Source organism: Bombus flavifrons, chromosome 7 (assembly GCF_040668555.2).
Source record: "Bombus flavifrons isolate JBK064 chromosome 7, iyBomFlav1_principal, whole genome shotgun sequence".
NCBI classification, from domain to species: domain Eukaryota; kingdom Metazoa; phylum Arthropoda; class Insecta; order Hymenoptera; family Apidae; genus Bombus; species Bombus flavifrons.
This window is the reverse complement of record NC_138448.1, coordinates 12,995,142-13,021,408: the sequence shown is the minus strand read 5'-3', so window position 1 is coordinate 13,021,408 and position 26,267 is coordinate 12,995,142. Positions and strand designations below refer to the sequence as shown.

The following is a 26,267-nucleotide window of genomic DNA, read 5'->3' as shown; positions in this document are numbered from 1 at the left end:
AGCACGGTGGACGCGCGGTATCCATGCTCTTAGCGCGGATCGCTAGAAGAGGAAAGAGGCGAGGAGAGCGGCTGAGAGGGAAGCGCGCGAGCGCAAGCGCAATGAGGCATGGAGTTGCTCTCGTCGCACGCCACATTGAAAGCTTGCGACATGCCGCAAAGCCGCTCAGTCGTGCGCCAGCTCTTGTGCGGGTGATATCGTTTTCTCGTTTTCTGGGCATTCTCTGTGGTGTACCGTAACCGTGAGCACGAAAAAGCCCGCGTAGGCGTGGTGAACGCGTTGGCGCATACGAACCACGCGGTTTTAACCGAGTAACGATCATCTTGTGTCCTCCTAAGGCTGCCGAAAGTTAGCGCGGCGCGCTTCTTCGTCCTCGAAAATTGGAATAGTCGAGGGTCACGTTTTGGTACTTGGACCAGTGTCAGATCTCGGCCCGTCCGCACGGGAAAATCCCCGGCTTGCCGCTCGAGGTCGTTCTCTCGTGGTAAAGTTTCACAGCGATACGATTGGCTCTCTGTTTTTCCGTGCACGACGTGTAATCGAATTACAATCCGAAATACGGGTAAATTATTCAAAGAAACCGAGAATAAAAATAAACGGACACTCGGATATAAATACAGCGATAAGGCGAAAGAAGGTGATAATAGAATCGCGGAAAGATATATCGTATCTGTGATGTGCGAGTGAGCAATGGAGTCACCAGTCATGTACGATTCAGCGGCCCATCAGGCTCAGGCCCACGGTGCGGCCGATCTCAAGAAATCTCAAGTACTCAACAACAATAATAACAACCATCAGAACAACAACAACAACAACGCAGCGAACAACAATAACTCTGCTCTGCAGGTGAATCATAATCACAGTCAGCAGCAGAGCAGCTCGGTGGTGAGCAAGGTCTCGGCGAGCAAGGCTAGCCTTCACCAACAGTACGCGGAACATTGCGCCGCAGCCGGTGAGCTGACAGACCTGAATACGCCAGAGATATCGTTAGATCTGCAACATCTGATCGATGATAGCCACTTCAACGACGGCCTGCTAGATATGTTAGGTGCTAACAACGGAGCCGTGAAACATGTCAGAACGCCGGGTTATCCACGTACCACGCTCGCGTACATGCCACAACCTGTCCACAGCGGAGCGAGTTATCACCAGGGCAGCAACAGCTGTAGCGACAGCAACAGCTCGAGCTCCGAATCGCCCAGCATTAAAGAGGAACCGCTCGACCCGGCGGACTATCGTCGTCACTGCCCGCAATATCCACCAGGCGGATACAGCCCAGTTACAAACGGACCGTTCGCCAACGGAGCACCAACCTTCACAACTTTAACGCCGTCCACGGTACCTGGAGGGCATCCCGGTGCACCGGTGCACCAACCACCGCCTCGGGGAGGACCGATGAAGCCTGTGATGGCGCATCAACATCACGCAAACACTGCCGCCGCTGTTGCCAGAAAACAGACCAAGGCCATCGACAAAGCCAGCGACGAGTACAGAAGACGACGCGAAAGGAACAACATCGCGGTGAGGAAAAGTCGCGAGAAGGCGAAGGTACGATCGAGGGAAACTGAGGAGAAGGTGAAGCTACTGGTGAAAGACAACGACCTGCTCAAAAAAAGGATCGAATTGCTGACGGAGGAACTGAACGTTCTTAGGTCTCTGTTTAGCAGCGTCGGCGTGGTACCGGAACAGCTCCATCGTGAGATCTCGAGGCATCTCGATCAATTCCAACAGCACGCGGTGGGGCCCATGTAGCGCACGACAACGTCGTCATTGAGTACCACGGTGGCACTGTGCCGCCTTTATTACGCCCTTCTCTCGTCCACCGGCATCGACCTTCGTCCCTTGCCTTTCAGGTCGATTCCATTGCGAAAGAGAGTCATTTCGAAGCGACTTCCGTTTTCCGGGTTGCCTGATGGTTCAGCTCCATCCTTTCGCACCCGCGTCATCCGGATCTAAGTAAAAAAGAATGTCCTGGATCGACATTCGTCGCGGACGTTACTGCGTCTTTTCTCGTTTCGTTCCACGGTATGGAGAACGCGAGATGTACACGTGCGTTTGCTCGAGAGAAACGACGCACGCAACTCGCGGACAGAAGAAAAGACGCAATGGGAATGGAAAATAGAGAGTAAGACGAAGAGAGAGAGAGAGAATATCTCGTGGAGCGACGGGAATGAACAAACGAAAGAGGATAGGAGAAGAAGGGAGAGGCGTGACTCGTTTGAAGAAGAGACGCTCGTCGGTTTCTCCCCGGGGAGAGCTTTTCGGCAGCTGAAGCTTACCTCGATAACCTCACGTGTGGAAGAAAAGTGCCTCTGCTCATGACGAACTTTTGTTTACACCAAGTGCATCGGACACTTTCCCCCCGTTCGTCTGTACACGACACGCAATGAAACGAAGAAAAAGATTTAGAAAAACGAAAAAAAAAGAAAGAGAGCGAACAGAAGACACGAGGAATGATTTTCGAGGCTTCTCACGTGGCCACCATGTTGCGATCCTCTTCTTCGGACCTTCGGTGTTACACGAGAGATAGATGAAAATTAATCGAGATGGACGGTCGATTCATTCGATCTTCTTTGTTTCTTTCTTTTTTCCTTCTTTCGTATCTATCTTCTATCTTTTTTTCTTTTTCTTTTTTTCTCAATGTACGTAAGACTGGGTGGTGGTTACCGCGTGTCTCGCGAGTTCGCCACCTCATTCGATCGCGTAATTCGCAACACGAAGACACGTTGCGACTCTGAACAAATCATGCATCGATGTGTACAAGCGCATCAATCACACTCTCACATACATAACGCTCACACGTAACTGAAATACTTACATACTTAGAGGCGCGTGCTCGCATATACATGCACCAACACGTGCATACGCGTATCGATGCGCGCATATGTAAATTCATTTGCATAAATCTTTGATTCTCTTTACATTATACATTTTTGATGCACCTTCCACTGATCATACATACGAGTACAAAGCAAAACACGCATATTTACACATACGTGCACATACACAAATTTATACATACAAATCTACATACAAAGTGACGATGCGATGGGCACGATATGTACGTGCACCGCGTTACGTTCAGACACTTAGATATCGATCGATCAAATTAGATTATCGTTCTTATTACCAAGTACCTAGAAAGATATGCCGAGATACCATAATTTGCGATCAGCATCGATGCGATAACAATGTCCATGTTACCTTCTCGATTCATGTGTTGTATTTTCTTCGACAGGGTGAAACGGCGCAACCATACCCTAAAAACACACACACACACACACACACACACATATACACACGGGAAAAAAGAAAAGCACTCATATCACATGCCCTTGTATTATAGCTCTATTTTAATTTTATTATATTCGAGATGTATGTACATAAAAAAAGCTAATATATTTTGTTAGAGAAACGAAGCGAAGCGGACTCGTGTTTTTTGTGAGAGAACGAGAGAGAGAGCGTGAAAGGACGAAAGGGAAGAGAAAATAAAAAATTATAAAAAATGTCGAATGTGTGCGAGCATGTGTCTAAGAAAACCAATCGTTATAATTATACGTGTTAATGTGAACGACGAGTTAGGCGATTGCGGCGAGAGGGGAAGAGAGGAGAGATAGATAATTCACCGACGTTACCTGGGATTTGGTCTAACCAAATCCCCTTTATCTTGAGTTACCGTAAAAATCGCGTGAAGCGGGCTTCATTCTTTTTTCTTTTTGTCTTCCTCGTTCGTAGATTCGATCGCGTGCGAGAGAACGATATTTGTTATTACCTTATATACGTACTTGTGCGGCAAGTTTAATACTTTTTCTCTTCTTTATTTTATTTTATTTTATTTTATTTTATTTTATTTTATTTTATTTTAATGTCTCTTTTTCTAAGACGTTTATCGGGTCTCTCAATGATGCACGACTCAAACAAAAGTGTGTACGCGTTCATCACTTGCGTGTGTATGCCCGCGTACATCACGCATGTCCGCACACGAGCGTGTACGTGCATGTGCACGCGTTCCTTGGCGTATGACTGATGTATGTTAGGTACGAGATTACCTGTCACGGTTGTCTTCTTGTCTATGCACAAATATATTTTGATATAAAAATGACGGTATTTTTTGATCGCTCTAAACTCCTCCAATTTTTCTAAAATATCCCGCATCGTATCCCCTCTTTAACGTTCTTCTTAATCTCTCAATACTCCAACTCCAATAAAAATGAGACGAACAACAGTCACCAGGGAGCACCGTTTTGAGAATCCCTTTATCTCTAGACAAACTCTAGATAACATGGAATACCAATTAATACGAAACCAATTGAGTCATTCGTAGTCGCTTCCATATTACTCATAACTGTGCAAAATTCAACCACGTACAAAGAATATCGCAAAAACCGAAAGGCCAGGAAAAAGCTTTCAATCATCGTCCTTGTAGTCACAAATCATTTAAAAATATATATACCGTTTATTGCGATGTAAAATCAAACAAACCAATCAAAATCTACCGTTATCACAAAGAACGTAAACCATGATGAGACACTTTCTCGAACAAGGTTTTTTACATAGCCATAGGAAATTGCGAGATAGAACTTTAACAAATGTAACAAAACACGATAAAACGACTTCTTGATGTAAACAAATCTTTTACGGTCAGAAAACGACAATATAGCTGACGGTCATTAATCCGGCAATAAAAATTGAGTGTGTCGCGTACGTAGACAACGGACTCACAAGCGGAAAGCGATCGGCCCTCTCAGCGGCGCGAATCCGTCGGCGAATGAGTCACAAGATAAGTCTGTTGTTAGTCAGATAAATAGATTAACGCTATTGTAACGGTCGTGGCGTTCTTTTTGCGCTCTGATGGGACAGGATACGACCGCTCGAGATCTACACGTGCGAATCACTGTATCGAGCGCAATTGCACCAGGAAGTAGACACGTGCGTATAATTCGGTCGAAAGATGAATTACTCGCGGTACAATATGTAAAAAGAATCATGAGACACAATGTTCACGTGTTTGCTTCTTTCAACTAAAATCGTCAATCTTAACGCATTTTACTCGTTGTAAATATTTCAGTAAACCCCTTTTTATCAGTAAATGACACTACGAAGAGAGTATTAAGATGAATGGCACACGACTGAAATAATCGAAGCACGTGGCTTCTATCAACAGGTTTTCCAACTCGCAACTTGCTAGCATCGCTTTGATGCACATGTTTTCAATTTCTTTTAAGTTACAACACGATGTTTCTTCGATATTTTTCAAAGATATACAAAGATTTAGTTCTTATATGGTTAATGATCCGTAATATTTTATTGCTTCTTATTCACGCTCTAAATCAGGATTATTAGCAATTCGATACCGAAGTAGCCGGTTTTGGTATTCACCGGCATACAAATGCAAATATAGTCATTCTCATTGATCGAGCATCGCCGCATTATCTTATCGATTAATCTTTTTGCAAAAGAAGAAAAAAAATAAAACCTCTTATAGGTACATCTTATAAAATGAGAACAACGATGATTTCTGAAAAACCTTAGCATTTAAGATAAAACGAGCAAAAGTTATGATTCACTTGGCACGGTGTTTCGGTCCAGCGCAGCGTTAAGAAGGTAACATAATTAGTCGTTAGCTTACGTCAATCTGTCCCAGGGCTGAACACCGCGGTCTAAATATACCCAAATACGACTGTCATGTAGAGATACTGCGTGAGAAACTCGTGCGAAGAAACGACATTTTCCAGAATTACCACTTTCTACGAGAAATACTCGGCTTAAATGTCCATACGGATACGGAAGGAAATGTTTGAACAACAGATGCCATTGACTCGTTCCACTAATCGTCGATGTAACAGAACGCGACTTCTCGCTTTCATGACGGTAAACTAACGTTGACACACCTGCTGCGAACTAATCGATACTTCAATTTTTCTAAACGTTACATAACCGAGAAGCTGATGTACCGACTATTGACGTTACCACCTGCGATCTAATCATTCATCGCTCCATTTTCCCGGACAAGACGTTTTCGAAGACTCCATCATCCTCAACAACTCACGGGTAGGAAGCGAAATAATAATGTTGCCGTTGTCGAAAGGTAGGAAGGTCATCGAGGTGCTCGATGCTGTGTGCCGCGTTAAAAGTATGACATAATGCAACGAGTTTTGACGCCGCGATGTCTACGTGCACATGTCGCGGTCGCCGCTAGTTTTAGACACAAGCACTGCCAACCAACGCCAGCTACGTGGCCGTAGCGTGGATTTCGGCAGGGCCGTGGAAACAAATAACGCTATTTTGTCATTTTGATGATTCTATACGACGGAAATATGCCGAGTATTTCCTTCCAAAGTACCAGTGTCACATTCAAAAGTGACATCCTCGAGATCGAACTGTTGTCCGAAAAAATGTACGAATGACCAAGTCAGAGATCGACCATGTATATCGCTCGATACTATATGCAGTACTTTTGTAGTACTTACGCTACCACGATCTCATCGAGAGGGTTCTTTTTTCGCTACGAGTTGGATTTTGACAAAATCTCCGTCATTAGCGACGCAACGATATTATTATCCACCCTCCTATTATTCGTTCGCTCTCTATTCTGGCTCCAACGGTATATGGGTTAGGGCCAGTTCTAGCAACACCGTTTCTCACCCACGCACCCGCGCCCGCGCCCGCTTCTTTTCCCTTGCTGAAAGAGGAACGCGTACTCTCGTATAGAAGCAAACGTATTCACGCTCCGTCTAGAGCAACGCGAGTACTCGTGTGTTTTTAAGAGCTCGTGAAACGATCGTGAATGCAATTATCCTTTGGATTGACACCATGGGACAACGTTTATGATTTGTTTAAGCGAATCGTGAAAGGTATACAAAGATTTTCATCGTACTTGTTACTTGACGAATTATAGAAACACTCGGCAACGCCACTATTACCTGTTCTTTCAGTAAAACAGAAAGGTATTCTGCTCGTGTTGCAAATAGCGAAGCCAAGGTCTCCGATGTAAGTTAAAAGGTGATTTATTAACTATTCTCTTTGCCTCTTGAAAAGAAAATTAACTTTCTTCAGGCATTTTACGATTCTCGTCATTTTTACTATCGTTCCTAGTAAAGCATAAATCCACTTCTTAAATGGAACATAAGGATCCTCGAACGATCCTCCTCTGAACGAAGCTAGGTAAATTGGAGGCGACACGAGTCGAGAGAAAGGAGTCGATGGAAACGCATGAAATTCTGATTCCACCAGTAGGGGAGGACCCTTTGAACAGGGAGAGAAGGTTCCTCTTATCTTCCCCTCCGTCCGTTGCTCCCTCGGATGGATCGAAAAAGTATCTGGCCCAGAGTTAAAAGGGGAGTCTCGTAGATCGGCAACGCGGTTCACTGCTGCGAGCACGATGTGGGTGTGACCTGGTTTCCGAGAGTTTCACTTTCCTGTAACATCGTTGCACGGAGGAGGTAAGGAGGATTCGACCCCACAGTTACGTCATGCATTGTTATGCCGGCCGTAACGGGTCGTAGACGTACGTGCGGAACTCCGCGGGAATTAAAATAAGCGGCTGACTATTTTGCCCGCGTGGATGAAAACTATGGCTTGATTCTAGGGGGAACGTCGCGAGCTGCGCGATTCGTCAGAAGCGTTCACCGTGCTTGATTGCTGAGTCACAAAAACGGAAAGCCGGATACAAACGTTAGAGCGTTCCAACCGTTTGATCCTTCGCCGAGCCCTTGGTATTTCTCTATGACTCCTCGTTCACGCAAAAACTGCTAAGTCCGCGCGAATCAAGTTTTCCATAACGTTCTGGATTCGAATCTCGATTCGAATACGAAACACAAAACGCTCAGTTGCTTTGGAACGGAGCATAGAGTTGATCGATTTACGCGGATTCCACGGCGTACAATGGCAACATTAACGAATTCATAACGCGTGCGATGCGTAATGCACGCGCTCGCGTGTCGACGTTCATGTACGCGCCTGCGCCTATCTTCGCCACGATCCACGAGCGTGTGGCGGCATATATAAAAGAGCGTTCTAGCGTGCGACCTATATTCCACGCCTGCATTGCTATATTAGACGCGTACGACGCATCAGGGACACGCCTGAAAGCGTCTTCCTCTGCTGACCTGATGCCAATCAAACACCAGTTCACTGAATAATTCGGCGGTTTCTACTGTCAGCTCGTGGTACGCCTCTCGCTCATCCTTCGTTGGAGACAACGAGATAGGTCTTTCGGTCGCAGCGCCACTTACGCGATGACATGACTTAGATTTTTTAATCAAGAGAAATAAAAGAGCGGCAGAAGGTAAGAAAGTACAATGACGTTTAATTTTTTACGCTTCCTCATATTTATTGACGTGTATCGCTGAAGAAAGGTAATAAAAAGCTGTAATGGGCATTTCATATTCAGTAATAAGAACCGTCAAAAAATGTGTAATAAAAAGCAGTAATCTCAAGATACCGATGCACCAGCGCGACTCTGAATAGCAGCCAGACTCGTCTAATGATTCGTCTGTCGGTGGAACGCATACATAAAAATGTGTGTGTGTACGTTTACGCACCCACGCGGCCACGAGGAAGTCAAGAATTTATTTTTATCGTGGTTCTTCCGTACGACCGAACGTTACGGTCTCTCGATCGATGGACCCGCACCGCAGAGACGACACCGTCTCCTCGGAGTGTAAATTACAATTTGACGAGCAGACAAATGCCTCTAGCACCTTGCTCTATCTGTGTCCAAATAGTGGCGCGCGTTTGCCGACGTATTCTCGGTACAAATACAGATGATCAAACACGGATTGTCATTCTTGACGTTCTCGACAGGCGCCAGCGTGGTGGTACGAAAATCGAAAATAATCGCGTTTCCGTGAAATTCTGTGTGTTTATTTCTTACCGCACGAGATCTCGAGTTTTTTCACGATCGAGTCGTGGGTACTCGCGACGTGCCAAGCGAAGAGAATCCGCGATCCACAGTCGCACAGAACTCGATCGATCGTTCTCAGCGGCAATATCGTCGATCAGCATCGATCGATCCCATTGGCAAGCAGCTCGCTACAGACGATTCGGAGTTGGCGCGCGGTACGATATTAATAACCGAGCGAGAAAGAAACGCAACGATTCCGTTCGCCATATGGTCAACCTAAATTCTAAGAGTCCGTCGTAACTAGCATAACCGGGATAACCTACATAAAGAGAACTAGAGATACTAGGGCTCCGCCGACTGGAGCATACGACTCGACGAACCAACCAACGAACCGACGAATCCACACAGCGCCGGCTACTGTAACAACATATGTACGGCGAATGTCGAGAATTCCTTCCACGTTCTTCGACCGCGGAAAAAAAGTGAATGAAACGTCCGGCATAGCGATGCCCGAGATCCCGCGACCCGCTCTGGAACTTGCTTATTAGAACGTCTATCAATCGTGGTTCTGACGATGCTATCGAGAACGTAGCGTCGCTCTTTTCTGTTTACTCTTCTTAATGATCGGACGAAGAACAAGCGATATGTCTACCATATGATATCACGATCTTAATAAAATTACCTACTTCCTTTCTGTCAAGTAAGAAACTACGTCCAGCTAACGAAGGCATAAGACATGCTGATGTTTCGATATTAATATTCGTTTGGCGAAACACGAGAAAAGCCAGAGGACTTGACTGGCGTTCTCTCCGATTCGACAGCCGACTCTGCACAGTCGTTGTCCTCCTATGGACTGCGGTCGGGACTTCTCCCATTAAATCACAAATGAATGACATTAGCGGTGCTATAATATCGTACCACTATTACCGTGACGGGTATTACGTGTCACGAGGCGCGCTCGCTCCCTCTTGTCTCCTTCCTCTTCTCTCTCTCGTGGCCGCGGATTCCCCGTCTCGGTCCCTCGCCCCGGCAACTCTCTCTTTCCATCTCCCTACGCCAGTCTCTGGAAACACTCTTACCGTTGCATGCAAGGAATCAGGTCACTGCGCTGCAAGAAAGCAAAAGCGACGGTACGAGCCACGGATTAGTATTATCGAATATATACCTATATCCTCCGGAAAAGGACGATGACTAAGGCGTCGTTTCGACAGAACTTTCGCGTACACATACGGCCGAGCATTGGCATGGCGCGCAAGCGAGCGCCGCCCCGAACCTCGGCATATGTTTCACGGGAACGCTTTTGTTTGTTTTCTCGGCTGGCTTTCCGCCGGGAAAAACGAAAGCGTTTTCGCTTTCGGCCGATCCACGCGATCGTTCCACGCGAATACATCCATCGATTTTTCCTTCTTTCAGAAGAATCTTTCTCATTTACCAACGACGAATTTTAAACATCATCGTGGATAATTCGTTCTTTCGATCGTGACGTGGGTCATTCTTGTGACCAAGTTCGAAAGCTTTTTAATCGTGAAATTCGTTGGATATCGTACTTTTTGTGAGTCGCGTAGAACCAACGTGATTGGAAATATTCCTGAAAAAGTCATAGTGGAAGTCAGATCATCTAGCCGGGTCGTAGTTCAATGTCGCTGTGTGTGTGTAGGAGTTTCGTAAACGTGTAATCCGCAGCGATCAGATCGTGCGTAACACGGTTCGTTAGAAAGAGAAGCAGAAAAGAAGAAAGAAAAGGAAGGAATTGCCTAGTGAAGCGTGTACCGCGAGATTATTATAAACATTTGCACTGACCAAAGAACGGGATTTAATTGATTGCAAGATATCGCCGACGACCTCGTATCTATAGCCGCGGCAATCCTTCGTGTGTAATGAAAACAGGAGCGGAACTCACCCATTAAAAAAGCAGTTAGGACGAAGAGAAAATTTCTTCAGAGACCAACTTACAGCCGGTTTATTTCGATTTACGAAACGGGAACGCATCGGCTGGCCTGCATAAATGCAACTAGGCTAGTTGAAACGCGCAATAACAAAGTTCGTGTTCCTCCGCCGCGGTGCGTGAACGCGTTAATTAATTAGAAAAGCTAACTCATTACATCCTTCCACTTCAACTTTTAATCATATTTCCTTACTTATTGTTGGTGCACGTGTATCTGATAAAGCTCGCCTTTATCGAATATTAAGAAAATCACGTATCTGCGGTGATTCACGCATATTTCGACCATAGGAGAATAACCAAATCGAAACGAAAAGAGAGCTTTTGAAAAAAGAAAAACAGGCCAGGCTGTTTCCAAAATACTCCAAAACGATGGTTTCCAAGAATGTCTGAGATATTCTAGGATCTTGTAGGGCTGCGGAGCATTATATGCCAGGCTTGACAACGACAGCTCTGGCAGCAGTTGAACTATAAAGTTATCGTTATTAACAGCATATTTGAGTCCGTGAATCTTTCTTCTACACGCATCACGTAGAAACACCGTACAATCGTCGTCGTGTCGCCCTCCCAAGCCCGTTTACTCATGCAATTTATGACACGTCGCGCGCACGTTTAACAGTAGAAAAGGTCGAATATACGAGGACATGTCTGACCACCGACGTTACTCATTCTACGAATCGACGCAGGTCGGAACAAAGCGCCACGATAAATCGTGTAGAACGTGAACTATAGACAGGCGCATCGTGACGTCCTATTTGGGTTTTGCAAGTTCGCGGTTTTGCACGTGGACCGATACCGTCGAGTCGACAGAAACGATTGTTCCACACAGGTAAAATCGCGTGCTCTTTCGTAGTTCATCGAACTGTCATTCGCGTTCGTTCCCGGCCATTCGATTGCACGATATGAAATTACTCGTTCCCGTTTTCGCTCTTTCTACTATGGAAAGATTCTTCGCAATTATATAAGAGGTCCATGGGACGAACGGGGACCGTACAGATGCCAGACGAAAAAAGGACCGGTTTCGCGTGCTCGCGAGAACGCTTCTAATTTTCCCCGAGAAACGGTCAGCCTCGAAACAACTTTCCGGATTCCACGAGCAAGGACGAACGGATCTCATCCTTCGAGGTTTCTAGATGCTCCTCTCGCGTCGCCATCGTCCAACTCACCACACTGGTACGAGATACTCCTTTGTCACCGCGATCGCTCGCGGACATTGTGAACGACCGCGGGTTTTTTTTCAATCGATTCTTCGTCTCTTGGAATCGCCAGCAAATAGCGGTCGTTCCATTTTTTCGACCAACGCAACGACATAGAAACGGGTGACCTTTTCTACGAAACCGCGTTCGAGAACCACTGGCCATTGGTGGAACGCGGTAAATTGGTTTCTGCCCGCAACTGAAATTAATCGATTTTCGGCAAAAACGGAAACCAAACGGAGAAAAAACGTAATCCTGATCGTTAAGTCCTGACCGATTCACGAATTACGATGATCGTACGAAAATTGCACGCGTAATTGTTTACGATCAAACGAACAGGTCGGATTACGATAGATACTGGCCAGGCTACGATCGACAGTCGCAGTAATGATGGCGACTGCGACGACAACGCGATCATAATAATTATTGCATAATGACGACGGCAAACCTGCCTACCGGCGAACGTGGTAGCAATCACTTTCCTTTTTCAGTGGCCTGGATCATCCTATCTTCCTCTCCGAGCTTCACGATCGCTATCGTCCCCACGTTTGCATCGACTCTACGATCTACCCAATCGATGCAAACGCTCGACAGCAAAATTATCTTTCTAGCAGGTTACATAAGAAACTAGGATAATATAGATCCGTTTAATCGACTGCTTTAATAACAGTAACGGTGAGAGGTTCCGAAAATAAAGGTTAAAGCATCTATCGCATGTCGAAGCGAATTAGACGTTTATTTTTAGCTAAAATTTGTTACATAATTATAAAATAGAAAACTCGTAGGAAGAGCGGACTACTGGCAAGGATTCAAGTATCTGCTCGTTTAATAACGAACCAACAATGTTGCGAATACGAGACTACTTCCAAATATAAAAGAAAGGTATAAAATTTACTTTGTGAGAAGCGAAACTTCGATCACCATGACCGAATTATTTTCAACTTTCGTGATCGCGTAACTCAATGAACAAAAGTATGTGGAAAGATGTAACCAGCCAAAAATGTCAGATCTCGAGAAATAACTTTCGCTCGTGCGAGGATCGAGAAGGATCGAAAATCTCGTGCTTTCCAGGTGATCTAGCAAGCTACGGTAACCGTACTAGCCCGGTTATTCACTCTTTTTACGCAAAAGAAACCTCGACCGAGGGATACAGAGCGGTCGAGCGACGCGGTGCATCCACTCGGCGCTTCTCAGCCACGTGTCCATGGTTATACGCGATTGTTCGTGGCGTGTTCCGCGGTATACGCATACGAGGATCACCGAGAGCACGCCCGGACACCTTTTATGCCGACCGACGTGTCTTTGAAAGAATACTAATGCACGTCGTCCTCGACTGTTCTAGTAGTAGCTCTCGAACCGACAGCTTCCGGTCACGTCGATACGATGAAAAACTACTTGGGAAGAACGAAAAGGTTTTCTCTCGAAAGTAGGACTCGAAATCTCTCCCTATATATTTAGTATTTTTCTCGTTTCTCAACTGTGCCGTATAAATGATTTTAAAATTAACTTTACTTTCCGATGGCGCCAAGTTTAAAGAAAGGAAATCCGTTTACGTATCGAGCATATTGCCATTGACTCTGGATACAACGATCGACTCGCAACATCGCGTGCATTCGGCGAGAGGAATCGTATCGCGACAATATCACGGACTGCGGAGAGTAAAAGCAACGAGCAGCTGGCGTAATCGTAATTCATGATCGATGCCGTGATCGAAAAGTCGACGAGTCTTCTCAGCTGGAGCAAGGAACGAGATCGTGTTGTGAACGGTCCCGATCGGTGGTAAATTGCGTCGAGATCAGCGGAATCAACAAAAAATAACGAATGCGATTTAAAAACAGGCGGACGCACACGTACACACCACATACGTCCTTGGACCTCAATCCGCATCGCGCACTCTTATTTAGGTTATTCGTCTTGTTTAATCGGTAAACAATTCCGTGTGTCGCCGTTGAAACACCACGGTGGAACAAAAAAGAAAGGAAGTATCACGGAGAAGCTACAACGACGACGACGACGAGTCTCGTTCCAAGGGAAGCTATAAATCAACAACATCGGCGAAGGAACTCGTAGGACACTGGTGTGTCGCGAGCTCGTCCACGATTTTGCTCGAAAAACACAGGTCAGGTAGAGAACCAGCGTGTAATTTCGGTGCGCTCTACCACGCTCGTTCCTTTCCCTAGCTCTCCGTGTTTCTCGTTCGTGGCTCGGGAAGTGGGTCAGCCAGATACGAAGAAGCGTAGGAGAAGAACATGGCAGCATCGTGAGCTCGAGGATAGGAACGGGAAACTTTCGAGTCTCGTTCTTTCGAGTTCCTGTTTGCTCGTCGGATAAGGGTTTCGAGGCTGACAGCTTCAGCGAGGAATTTAAATATAATTTGTGGTCAGCGTAAGAACAGCTATAGCTTGAAAATATAAACGCGAAGGATTTATTTGTTGGAAATTTTTCGATCGAGTAAAATTGTTGTGATTTGTCATCAGAATACCTTGATGACGCGTATAAACAGTTTTCTTCCGGTCAAGAGACCGATACCAAGTAAAAAGGTTGGAGTGAGGTCACAACGATAATATGCGACGATGCCGCATTCTTCCGCTCCTTTTTCCTTCACACCCGCTCCTCATCATACATACGATGTTTGTTATACGTATTCATTGCGTAACCTTTCGGTATACCAAGGAACACAACAGAAACTGCGAATGAGAGCATAGGGTATCACGTATCTATAGCATGAATTTTAGTAACGAACTGCGTAGAAATCAGTGGATCGGCACGATTAAGTGGAGAAGAAAAAAAGACACAGATAGGTGGAAGGAATAACGAGACAGATAACGCGGGGAGAAATAAAAATGATAAGAACTTCTTTTTATCGTGCCAGCGGTGGCGATCACCGTGACCCACGAATTGTTTTTGTTCTATTCCGTATTTATTCCAGACGAAGAAATAATTCCATTTTTCCCTTCGAACTGTCGTCTGGCCGCAGATTTTGTAACGTCCGCGAGAATTCACGCGTTTACGAACGCTCGAGATGATCTTGAACGCTTGCGCGACAGATGTTTTATCAGTAAAACTCCAAGACACCATCTAGGTTTAATTTTCGAGGAGCCGACTTTATAATCGCGTTTTAAATCTCGCAAGAGACTATCCGACAGACTGCACGATGTCTCTTTCCACTTTGAGGGGAAACAGACGGTGACACGGAGACATCCGGAAACGAACATCGAAGCGCTTCGACAAATCGATAATTCTGAGTGATTTAGCAGAGATATCGAATGTACAGTCTGTGTCGACAAACGATATTTACACTCCGAGTCTGTTTTCACTAGTCAGATAAACGTATTTGTCGATCATCGCGCAGCCCGACTTTGCATGTGCTTTTCATTCGACACTTTCTGCGCAACCATCGTCGGAGATTACGTTGCCCGCCGGGCGAAGCACGTGCTCCATTTGGCGCGACGTTCGCGTGATTAGTGGTTACAGGATTCCAGCGTTTCTTCGTGCAACGCTATCAACGACAAAGCTTCTCCAATCGTAAATGTAAATACGCCGACGAACTTGCTCGACTCGACTCAATCCTCGTGGAAAGCGTTTTAATCGGTCACGATAACGTTTCACCTCGATGCGGGGCGGCAAATGATCGTTCATCTCACATGTCCACGGAATTCAATACGATTATCATTCGTAGCTTAATCGCTAAACTCCTTTGTACCATCGTTAATAACCTTCGAGGCAATAGAACGGAATTTTCAATGATAGTTACAGATAGCTAGAATCGTACGAGACGATAAACTCCGATAAACAATCGATAACCCAGCAGTAAGAATCTTTTTCCAACATCGTTCTATCATTTTTGTGACCTTATCGAACGCGTGCAGATATAACCTTCGATTTATTAGGTCTATCGGAAACTTTTGGTATTTTTCGTACGCTTGTTACCGTGATTCGTGTTTATGCACCACTTACTTCCCATACTCCCCCACATATAACAACCCAGATACTCGTTTTCATAAATATGTACAATATCACCTACAACGAATAAAACGAACGAATCGTCTATATCATCGATAGAGATCGTTTCCCTGTACGATTCCGAAACATCGAACAGCCCCAAACCTATCATCCATCCGAAGCGAGACAACAACAAGAAGAAACAAAAGAACGTTCGAGACGCGTTCGATCGAGCGACTACGAATAAATTAAACGAGCGGCCAGGGCCACACCGTTACGAGATCTAATTATGCCAGCGGGAGTAATTCTTGCCGGATTCCCCGAGAGAGGAAGGAACGAGGCGCGGACGCTCACACGTGCGTGCACGCGTGCACGGGACGCGCACACGAACATGCGCAGTGCCACCCGGACGCACCCGCGTCGCTCTGAGGCCGTTATTCGCGCATGGCTCGCAAGGTCGCGCAATGTGCATCATGCATCTGCAACTCTCGCTGGAGAGTAATACGCGTGCAAATACACGCGGCTCGCGTTGCGGGTCTCGCGTTCTTTATTCTTCCTTTCCGCTTTCTCGATCGGCCGCGTCTCGCCGATTCGTCGGCGTTTCGTGATACGTCCATCCGCTACTCCGGCAATCCGGATGCAAACTGTGAACGGGAGAGCAGATGACGCAAAGTGACCCTCGATTGTGTCATGTTACGATGCCGCGTATTTATAGTTGGTATACGCAGGCGTCAGAGGAACGAACGTCACCGTCGCGGAACGAAACTCGAGCGTTTCATTGAAACGAAACGACACGAGAATGGACGTTCCTCCCGATCCTGTGAATCACTGATAGTATACTTGTTCGATCGTGTCGCGAGTCGAGTTGCAAGTATTTCGGGTTCCTTGCCCGGATAACGAACAATCGATGACTCAATACGATCTTTACGCAATTTACATTTCAATGTATTGGTAATTTTTATGAGCGCAAAAATCGCCCGCGATAAATCTTGGCAACCGTACCGTGTATAATAGACAACTGTTTGCTTGGTAGGTCGGGTCGGCGTGTATACTTACCTTCACGTCCAATTATTTAATCCTCCTGTGACGCGAATGGTCGGACGAATCGGCAGCGATTCGATTATTGTCCGGAATTTTGCTGAACAATAGTGGAAAAAATACAAAGGTCGCCGAATAGTCGGGAGCTTATCACAAACGGTAGCCACGAAATTGGATTAACTCGTACGATCGCAAAGATATCAGCGATCAAGCGCGGAAATTGGTGCCGAATAACTAGAGAGATCATCGACGCAACCGTAAAAAAAATACTTTCGTCGCAAACTGATGGTTTTCGTTTCCTCCGACAGCGGAAAAATACAGTGAAGCCCGGATTCACGGACTGGTTTATACGGCAGATGTAGCGCCGCCTGCAATCACAGCTGTGTCTCGATAATACACAACGAAGCACGAATTACTCGCCCGTAACGATAATGTAACATGTATCGACGTAAAATGGATCGTCATGTGGATCGTCATGTGGATCGTCATGCGGCATAGCCAGTGATTTCTGTATCGTATGAATATTTGAAATTTTCGAAATTGATTATAATTACAATAATGATCGACTCCGGAGAAAATGAGTCGTATAAAACTGACTGATTAAATTCGTATCGACACAGGTCTATCTTAATAGTGGAAGCTGCAGTCGATATATTCTGTCAATAACGTAGATTAATTAATTGTAGTGCTAATAGGCGAAGACCTTTCGCTAGGCAAAGATCAGGATGATAGATACGCGGCTATGTAAAGTCTATTGTTTCGCGAGCCGGCTCATCGCGTGGGCTACAGATCAAAGTGATCGTAACAGAGTCTGCCAGTCGACTGCTGTACGTTTGACGTGGGCAATTCGACGATTCTACCAACAGTCACGCTATATCGTCTTTGAGATTAACATAAAACCGTTTCGTCGTCGAATCTATTATAGAATCGTCCTAAGGGGATTTCGGTCGAAATCTGACAAGGATTAACGGGTACGGAAGTGCGCAATGCATTACAATTTCGAAAGACGATACCTTGTCTTGAGCCACGACGTCAGTTTGAGCCACGACGTCAGCTTGATGAAGCTCGAGAAAGAGAGAAGGAAACGTGTGCCGAAAGTGAGTCATCGAATTATTGAAAGGTAAGTGCATGGAGGCCATTGGCACGTCGTTAATGACCGTCGATCTGCTCGTCAAGCTCGTTCGCGCGATAAACGCGCTTCCCCTTACTATTTTTCATAGGATTGGAACGTATAAAAATTGATACGCAGATCGTCAAGGCAGGAAGAAACAGATAAACTTTTCGATTGCATTATCGTCACAGACGATAAGATCGTTTTTCCTGGACGTGGACGTCGACACGTTCTAAGAATGAAATTGATGACCAAGAAAATTGAACACGTCGGCGCGTTTTTTGCAGTGAGGAAATATAGTTCTATTTTTAATAGAACCAGAGACGGAGAACGATTTAGCGGATAATATCGCACCGGAATTTAACTTGGATGAATTAATCGACGTGGCAGAACGCGTAGGTGCACTCGTCGACCCACGTCTTGGCCCACGTGCATCTTCCATCGAGCTTTTAATTCAGCCGTCGCTTCCAACGCTAATTACCTGACATGACGAGTGGTCCGTTCGTTCGAACGAAATCACAATCATTCGATGATATCAGAAACGAGATCGTCAGACTATCTATATCTCTACCTTTCGCCGTGTTCGTTCTACATTCTGTAGATGCTCAACCATCGAAGGAAAACGCGGATGTAGAATTATTTTTGTCGCAACGATAATGATGTGTATAGCGATACTTGTACTAATTGAAAGTCACACCAACTGGCAAATGTCTAAACTCGTTCCGAAGATTACGAATCTGCAAACTCAGTGTTTTCCAAGAACTCGACTAACAAAATCGCGGTACAATTTTCGTCCTACGATAAGTTCGCGTATGATATTTTTGATCAGTGGAGGAATACGCCAACGAGTATGATTTCAGGATGAAATCAGCCAATGTAGGAGATCTATCCAACCTTTCTGTAACATTTACTAACATAGATCTCGAAAGAAGTCGACGTATGCCGAAGATTCTCCGGTTTGACAAAGAATCCTCTTAATCCGTCCGAATCGTATTTCTGTCGCTCGTTCTATTTTTAACCGCAAATATTTATTCAATAAGAAACGTGCGAGCTGTATTCGACTCTATTGCATCACGATGTGCGCCATTCGTTAACGATTCGATATTCCTGTTTGGTGGTAAACATAAAGCGTTTCGAGACGCGACACAATTCGCGCTTATCGTCCGACTTTCCCCCTTTTCGCTCTAACAGGTGTCTCTGACACACTTGCAGCACTTTACGACGCTTGTTGCGTCGAACAAATACAAGATGGGCGCGAACAAACGCGCGATAACGCGGACCGTTTTAAAGCGTGATGTCGATTTTCACGTGATCAAACCCGGGAAATTTCCTGTCACTCTACGTGATTCCCAACTTTCCGGTCTCGGTACTTCGTTCACGGCCACAGCCTCGAGGAAAATTCGCTACTTAACCGCTCGCGGTTGTCAAGTATCAAGTCTCATTGTCAACGTTCGTTTTCGTGAAACGAAATATTCCTCCTATTCCGGAATAACGTTCACTTTCATACGTTATGTATGGAGAATTAGATGGAAGTAAAAGTACGACAATACGACTGTAGACGACGACGCGGTTTCTCGTAACATTATGCAATTAAGTCTATTATTATCGCCCTAAATTACGAGGGTAATTAACATTTCCATGTGGGAAATCTATTTTACATCTCCGAATCGATGGGTTACGATAAATCTCTCAGAGCTAGCCGTTGGCCGATGCGATGTCACGATGGTGGACGCTTCGGTCAAGAAACGTCGCGCACGTGTCGCGTGAAATCATGAATGAATGCACCGCAGAAATTGCGCCAGCGCGAGATTCGTCTCGGTACGCGTAATCTGTAGCTATTTTTAAGTAGAACGCAGACGATTATCAGCGATCCTCGGGAGATAACGACGTTCGCTTATCGATATGGTCATGAATGTTTCCCACGAACTGCGTAAGTAATTGTCAAGCAAAACAAAGGCTTCCCAGGAGAAACAGAATTTATCTAACAAAAAGGAGAAAGCAATCAAATTGATCGTTGTGTGACTCGTGGCACTTATCATCTTTGCATGATTGTCGTTGTTCTAATCACGCGTGTATTTTGTTTATAGAACATAGATAACGATCGAACATGTCGCGTTGAACACGCTGATCAAACCAGAACAATGCTAATCGAAAATCATTCACATCCAGACACTTTTTACCGTAGTTAAATGTCGCATCGATGACGACCGTCAGGAACTTCGAGTTGACGGAAGATGGTGTGGAGTTCGCGACGAAAGCTCAGTCAACTCCATCGCGATGCGGATGGATAAGGAAATTATTCAATCTAACTTGATTCATTGCTTAATTTGTTGCATAATGATAAGGCGAATGGGCCAAAAAGCCGCGAACAGAAGCCGGTGAAACTTGGTGAAACCGAGTTGGAGGTCTAGCCGACTACTCTCGAGAACGCGAAAATAGTTTCAGCCGAAAGTTCTCGGCCGCGAACGCTGCCGAAAAAATTGACAAAGCGACCGTGGCGAGATACGCACTTTCACTGAATTAAATTTAACCGAACGATCAAATAATCTTTCTGTTTCTTTTCTAGTTCGTAACAAATCGAATAGAAGAACCGCGAGGATCAAATAACGCCACGCGTGTTTCTTTTTTTTTTTTTCATATCTTTCCTTCTTTCTCGTCCTTTGCATTGTATATACTTCAGCCTTGGTTGTTAAAGACATCGATTTTTTGTAATATGAAAATCGCGTACCTGCTAGCTGGTTCAAACTCGGAAGATTTCGCCTTTCAGAGGCCGCACTTTCGAACCCGCGTTAGTAGCCAAATATTGCGGCAAGAACGCCGCGTATCGCAGTAACGGCAATTAAAATATCGTTAACGACGATCGAAGTCCATACTTTCTCCTCGCATTCTCACGCTGCAGTTAACTTACAGAGACGTGTTTAACGCTCTTTGTTTCGAAGAATACCTAACACAGACAACGTGTTCCCCGATAAATTCTGTTTATCTCTACCGTAAAAAATTAAAAGTATTTATTGAATTAAAATACTGCGAACAAAACAAATAAAGCAAAAATGAATATTCTAATGAGAATACGTAAAGTTACGTATATCATAAAATACTTTATGCCACATAAAAACAGTGAATTACGACGCATCGATCTCGCAAAGTATCTCGATGCGATGGTAGCACTACAATAACAAGAAACGAAACTGAAATATTCTTTACTTTGGATACGCGGCAAAGAGACGGGCGTTGCGGAGCTAAGGTAAAACGGAGCGCATCGACGAAGCCAGGAAAAGTAAGGAGCTCGTGAAGAAGAAGGAGGCACTTCTGCCTCCGCGATTATGTAACCGAGCGATTCTCGGAGCTAGCAGCGTGCGCGCGCGCTACTGAGGTCAATTTATGCGGAGCTCATCGGGCGCTGGTTCTCGGGCGCGTGCGTACACACACACACACATACACGCACAAACACATATAGCTTGAAATGAAAAAAAAAAAGGAAGAAAAAATAAATCGTAATAACAAGTTTCTCTGCAGATATAATTAACTGTAATTATTACTCGTGTTATACTTTCGAATATTAACATGATTACAGAGGTGAACGGAGAAGAAGGACTCGGAATGAATCAAATTTTAGAGCGAAGCGTGAGAATAAAGAGGCTAGAGAGAAAGTCATTACCGTGAGAAGCACGGTTATTGATAGCTATATGCAATACGCGCGCAAGATATTACGCGTTAGTGCACGGACCGCGTAAGCACGGTCACGTGGAGTCGAAGGTAATGTCGGTCGCTGTATTCAGAAGAAAGGACCCGTCTTTGAAACGAGCGAAAGTAAACATCCTGAGAGAGTTCGATTTACCATTTAACGAACTATGAATAACATTTACACACTCGAGCAAAATACTCGCATGGAGTGGAATACGAAATGAATCAACGCTCGAACGATTTATAAAATCACCATCGATTACCGATTCTAAGCGCTTCTTATTCCAAAGGAAAAAGTATAACCTTCGACCATCCTTAACGATAGATCTCCCCCTGTGAAACATTTCGATATATGGTAAAAAGCTCGCTACTCGGTCGACCGAGAAGCTTTAGAAGCGCGCTGCTAATCAGACGGAACAGAGAAAAGAAGCCAGGGAAAGGAAGGGAAAGAGAAGGAAAGAAAGGATAGAGCGAGCTGGCGAGCGGCGCGGAGGTGAATCGTTGTCGGTGTGTGGATCGGCCGAGCGCGGAACCGTGTACGGAGTGGAGTCGGGTGAAGTGGAGTGGAGTGGTGAGCAGAGTCGAGTCGACTCGAGTCGAGTCGAGTCGACGTTGAGTGGAGTGGAGCGAAGTAGAGTGGCGTGGGGTTGCGCCGGTAAGTGTGCCAAGGTGCACTTCTCGAGAAAGCCGGACCGACCGGACCACTACCGCTGCGCCGTGCCCTGACTATCCCAAGTCGCGCGCGGATTCGATCCTATTCCATCCTGTCTCGATACACCGAAGACCCGTCCCTATCCTGGCCGATACGTTTCGTCGATCCGTTCGGCCGATATCCAAACAGCCGCGCGAGCGTACGGTGAACGGATCTCTCAGAGTGGCCGCATCGTACGGAGACACGATCCTCTAGACTCCAGCGTTACCAGCAACCGTCTCGCCCGTTGATCTTTGATCCTTCTAGTGATCAGTCAGTTCGATCGGCAGAGGACATTAAGTTGACCTGCTCTCGAGCTGTATGATCCCGATCCAGTGATTTCTAATAACGAGCACCGCTGTGTGCCTAGGTCAAAGCACCAGGTCGATATCAGAAACACGTTTATTGTTGTTTGTAGCGTAGTCTCTGAACGTCTTCAAACAATGAAAGTATTATTATATTTATTCGTACGAGAAGTACAATACACGTTATAGCGGACTAATTTATGAAGAACAACGACCAGGCATCAGATAAATTATGTTTACGTCGCTACGTTGAATGGCAATGGGGCAACGTGTTTCTCCACGGCTGAAGATGATGAGAATGAACCGCGACAGGCTAAACGAGGAAAGAGTTGTCACGGCAAGGAGAAAAAGGGGATTCGACTTCCGCCAGGGTTGATTCCGTTCGTCCCGATTCCGCTCGATTTTCTAAATATACCGCCGAAAGCTCGACCGTTTTCGTGTCTTCGGTCCGAGGAACGGCGATGTCTCTGCTTCTGTTCGGCGGCCTAGGCCAGGCTGACCGGCACTGCTCGCGTGCATCGTTGCCCCTAGACCCTCGCTATACATAGGTGTGTATGCGCACATGCACGCACGCCTACTTACGCATGTGCGTATATGCTGAATATAGATACCGGTATTGAGGGCAGCTACCCTAATAATAGAAGTCGAGAAAATTTTTAGCCCTTGATGCCGGCCGGTTACACGAGATAGAATTTGATTTGGGTCTCGCGAGCGTGCCCGCGAGAACGGCGAACGAGAGAAAGGTGATAAACAGAAAGCAAGGGACAAACGGGACGAGAAACGTTTTCTTTCGACTCGTCGAAACGAGGAAACCTTTGCTTTAGATCCGATTCGACAAGTACCAGCGATACGTGCGATTTCTTATCGACGGTGCACCGTGACCGAGTCAACAAGAGATTACGAGTTTCGCGGGATCATAAAAATAATTTTCACTGCCAGTCGTTATTGACAGCGAAACGGTTGCTTACACGCATGATCGTGACAATATTTCGTCTTTGATGCAGCACCACTGGCGCCAGAAACCTCCTTTTATCAAGCTTACATGATATATCCGTGGCGATAACGTGGCCTAAAAAAGAAAAACTCAATCGTCTCCAAGCTATTTGTTTACTATTCACGGAGTTTGTAGGCGCGTGCATCGTCACCCATCGCACGATCATTCGTCCTCCTAATCGTGATTTCGAGCATTGGTATTGTCACGATCTCGCGCAGAGGTACATATAACATATATATATACGCGCGGCGTCAATTCCGTTTCGATGACTCGTGACGTCGCGTCGCAGCGTACCGTCGCGAGGGGTCCCTGATACAGGCTTTGTTCGCTTCCGCCAGCGATCGTTGTCGCGTTCGCGATGTATGTTCCGATTCGTGAGAGATATCACCACCGATAAGATAAAGATAGACGTCGAAAATAAGATAACCGTTCAAAGCTAACTACGATGCACGGTCATCGACGCTTACGTGAATCCGAGAAATCGGCGTCACTGGCGTGCAAACGTCACGTTACGAAAACGGGTTTCGGAGAACGCGCGCGAGAATCGAGACGGCACATTTGATAAATATGGAACACAGAACGCGCGGCCTTTACGCATGTACGAAGACCAAATTTAATGAATTTTAAATCGGATAGGTTTTTTACATTCGTCCCGTGATAGACGTGGTGGAAGACGGACGTCGTGTTACGTGCGCCTTTTTTTTTTAAAGTTAATTGTAAGGTGATCGTGTGACCATTTAATTGGGATACGAGCCTCGCGCGCTTGGGCCAAAAGGCCTCGTCGTCTATTCATAGTCGTACTAGAACTAGATTCGAAGGTGTCGCGACTTTGATCCGAAGCCTCGTTCCGTGCGCGCTATGCGCGTGACTATTATTCCCATCGTAAGATCTTTATTGAAAAAAAAGGCCTAGCACCAGTCGATTGTACTACATTGAAAAATATTTATGCGAGTAGACGCGGTGAATGCGTTGCGAGCGTGTAACGCCGTGCGAGAACAGAGGCGGCCCTTCTCGACTTAATCGAGTACGTGGCCGACGAAGAACGAGCTATAATTCACTTTCTCGTCCTTGATCGTCCCGGGAAGGCACAAAAGCGTTTCAGTTCCGGCTGCCGGTGAACGCGGATTTCGTGAGTCGAGGAACCAAAGAAGAGAAACAAGGAACCAAAGTGGGTCGTGGTTCAGAGATTATTCAACGATATGTGTACGACCCAGTTGATCACGAACGAAGAAACTCTTCGCCTCTGGAATAAATAGGTTATCGTACGAATTACTTAAGAAATATAATCTATTTTTCAAGGGCTGTTGTAGAAACAGAGAAATAAAATTTAAAAATCTAGAAAATTTCGAGATGAAAAATATTAGGTACAGAGAAGAGTATGTCGGATCGTTTCAGGACATCCGTGAAGATTTTGAAAGAGGAGAGACGAACATCCGGAAATCGCGGTGAGATCTAACGAAAAGGCGAGTGTTCCCGTGGGTCGAGGAGGAATCCGAGTTTGCCGCTGGCACGCTAAATTTACCCGCGAACACCTAGAGGTATTTCGGCCGATCGAGGGATGCCATTCAAGTATTTTCAATTAGAACGTTTCGCCGAAGGGGCGAGAAGCCGGCTCGTAGTCAGCGGCGAAACGTGAAGCCATCGTCACGGAAATAAAACGCGCCCCATCGCGTGCCCTTACAAGGAATTAATGGAAATTAAAAGAAACCCACGCGTTGATAACGATTGAACGAAAAGGAAAACCGACGGGGCAGAAGACGAATCGCCTTCTTCCCTCGAAAGCGGGGGCGTACAAGCAACAGAGAGGCGATGAAAGACCGGGCGTTCGGGCGTAACCCATGCAAATTTCCATAATTTCCAATTAGTAATCAGTCGGTAGCTGCGCCTATATTGCCTTCACCTCATCACCGCTGCTGCCAACTCTCCGCCAGAGAACTATTCGCTTCGATACGCAGCGCGCATTAACGCCGCGCGTTTACGCGCGCACACGCGTCACGTAGGCATGCACAACCACGTAGACGCGTGTATTCGTGCGTGTGGGTGAACGACGGTGGCGGCAGGCCGTGTCTGACCAGTGTGCCACTTTCACTACCTCGTATTTGGGTCATCGCATCCACTTTAACGGCTCCTCACCTCCCTTGGCCATTCTCCTCTTGAGGGGGTTGGAAAGGGGCGCGGTATATTGTTGTTGCCGCGGTTGTACACCTACGTAGTCTCTCTCTTCCTCTGCTTCTTTCTCTCTCGTCGTCTTCCTCGCTTGTCCTTTGTCTCTTTACAGTTTGCTATCTTTTCGGCTTCGATTCGTTCTTCTTTTAATCTCTAAGAGATCGCGCGTCGTTTCCGGCTGGTATTTCTTCGTGCAGCGATTCCCCAGCGTTTCCCATTCGGACGATACTGCAGCGAATATCGTGTTGGAACACGATACTCGACATCTTCAGTGTCCCATGCATCGCCAGCTACAGCAGCGAATGAATAGAACCGCTCGTATAATACCATCAAACTGGCGATCGACGAACGAT

General features: G+C 45.9%; 1 protein-coding gene and 2 long non-coding RNA genes across 3 annotated transcripts in view; 2 read left to right on the top strand and 1 right to left on the bottom strand.

The window, feature by feature from the left end:
- Positions 1-133: 133 nt before the first annotated feature.
- On the top strand, positions 134-4,099 carry LOC138181711 (CCAAT/enhancer-binding protein). The gene has a single exon (XM_069116804.1). The coding sequence runs from the start codon at positions 691-693 to the stop codon at positions 1,750-1,752; it is 1,062 nt and encodes a 353-aa protein (XP_068972905.1). The 5' UTR covers positions 134-690; the 3' UTR covers positions 1,753-4,099.
- Positions 4,100-7,078: 2,979 nt separating this feature from the next.
- LOC138181717 (uncharacterized) overlaps positions 7,079-26,267 on the bottom strand; it is a 48,790-nt gene continuing 29,601 nt past the window's right edge. Inside the window, exons 3-4 of the long non-coding RNA XR_011173582.1 lie at positions 9,773-9,953; positions 7,079-7,418 (exon numbers count right to left, since the gene is read on the bottom strand). This is a non-coding gene — a long non-coding RNA (uncharacterized LOC138181717). The remainder of the gene's footprint in view (positions 7,419-9,772; positions 9,954-26,267) is intronic.
- Positions 8,003-26,267, top strand: part of LOC138181718 (uncharacterized) — a 47,220-nt gene continuing 28,955 nt past the window's right edge. Inside the window, exon 1 of the long non-coding RNA XR_011173583.1 lies at positions 8,003-8,287. This is a non-coding gene — a long non-coding RNA (uncharacterized LOC138181718). The remainder of the gene's footprint in view (positions 8,288-26,267) is intronic.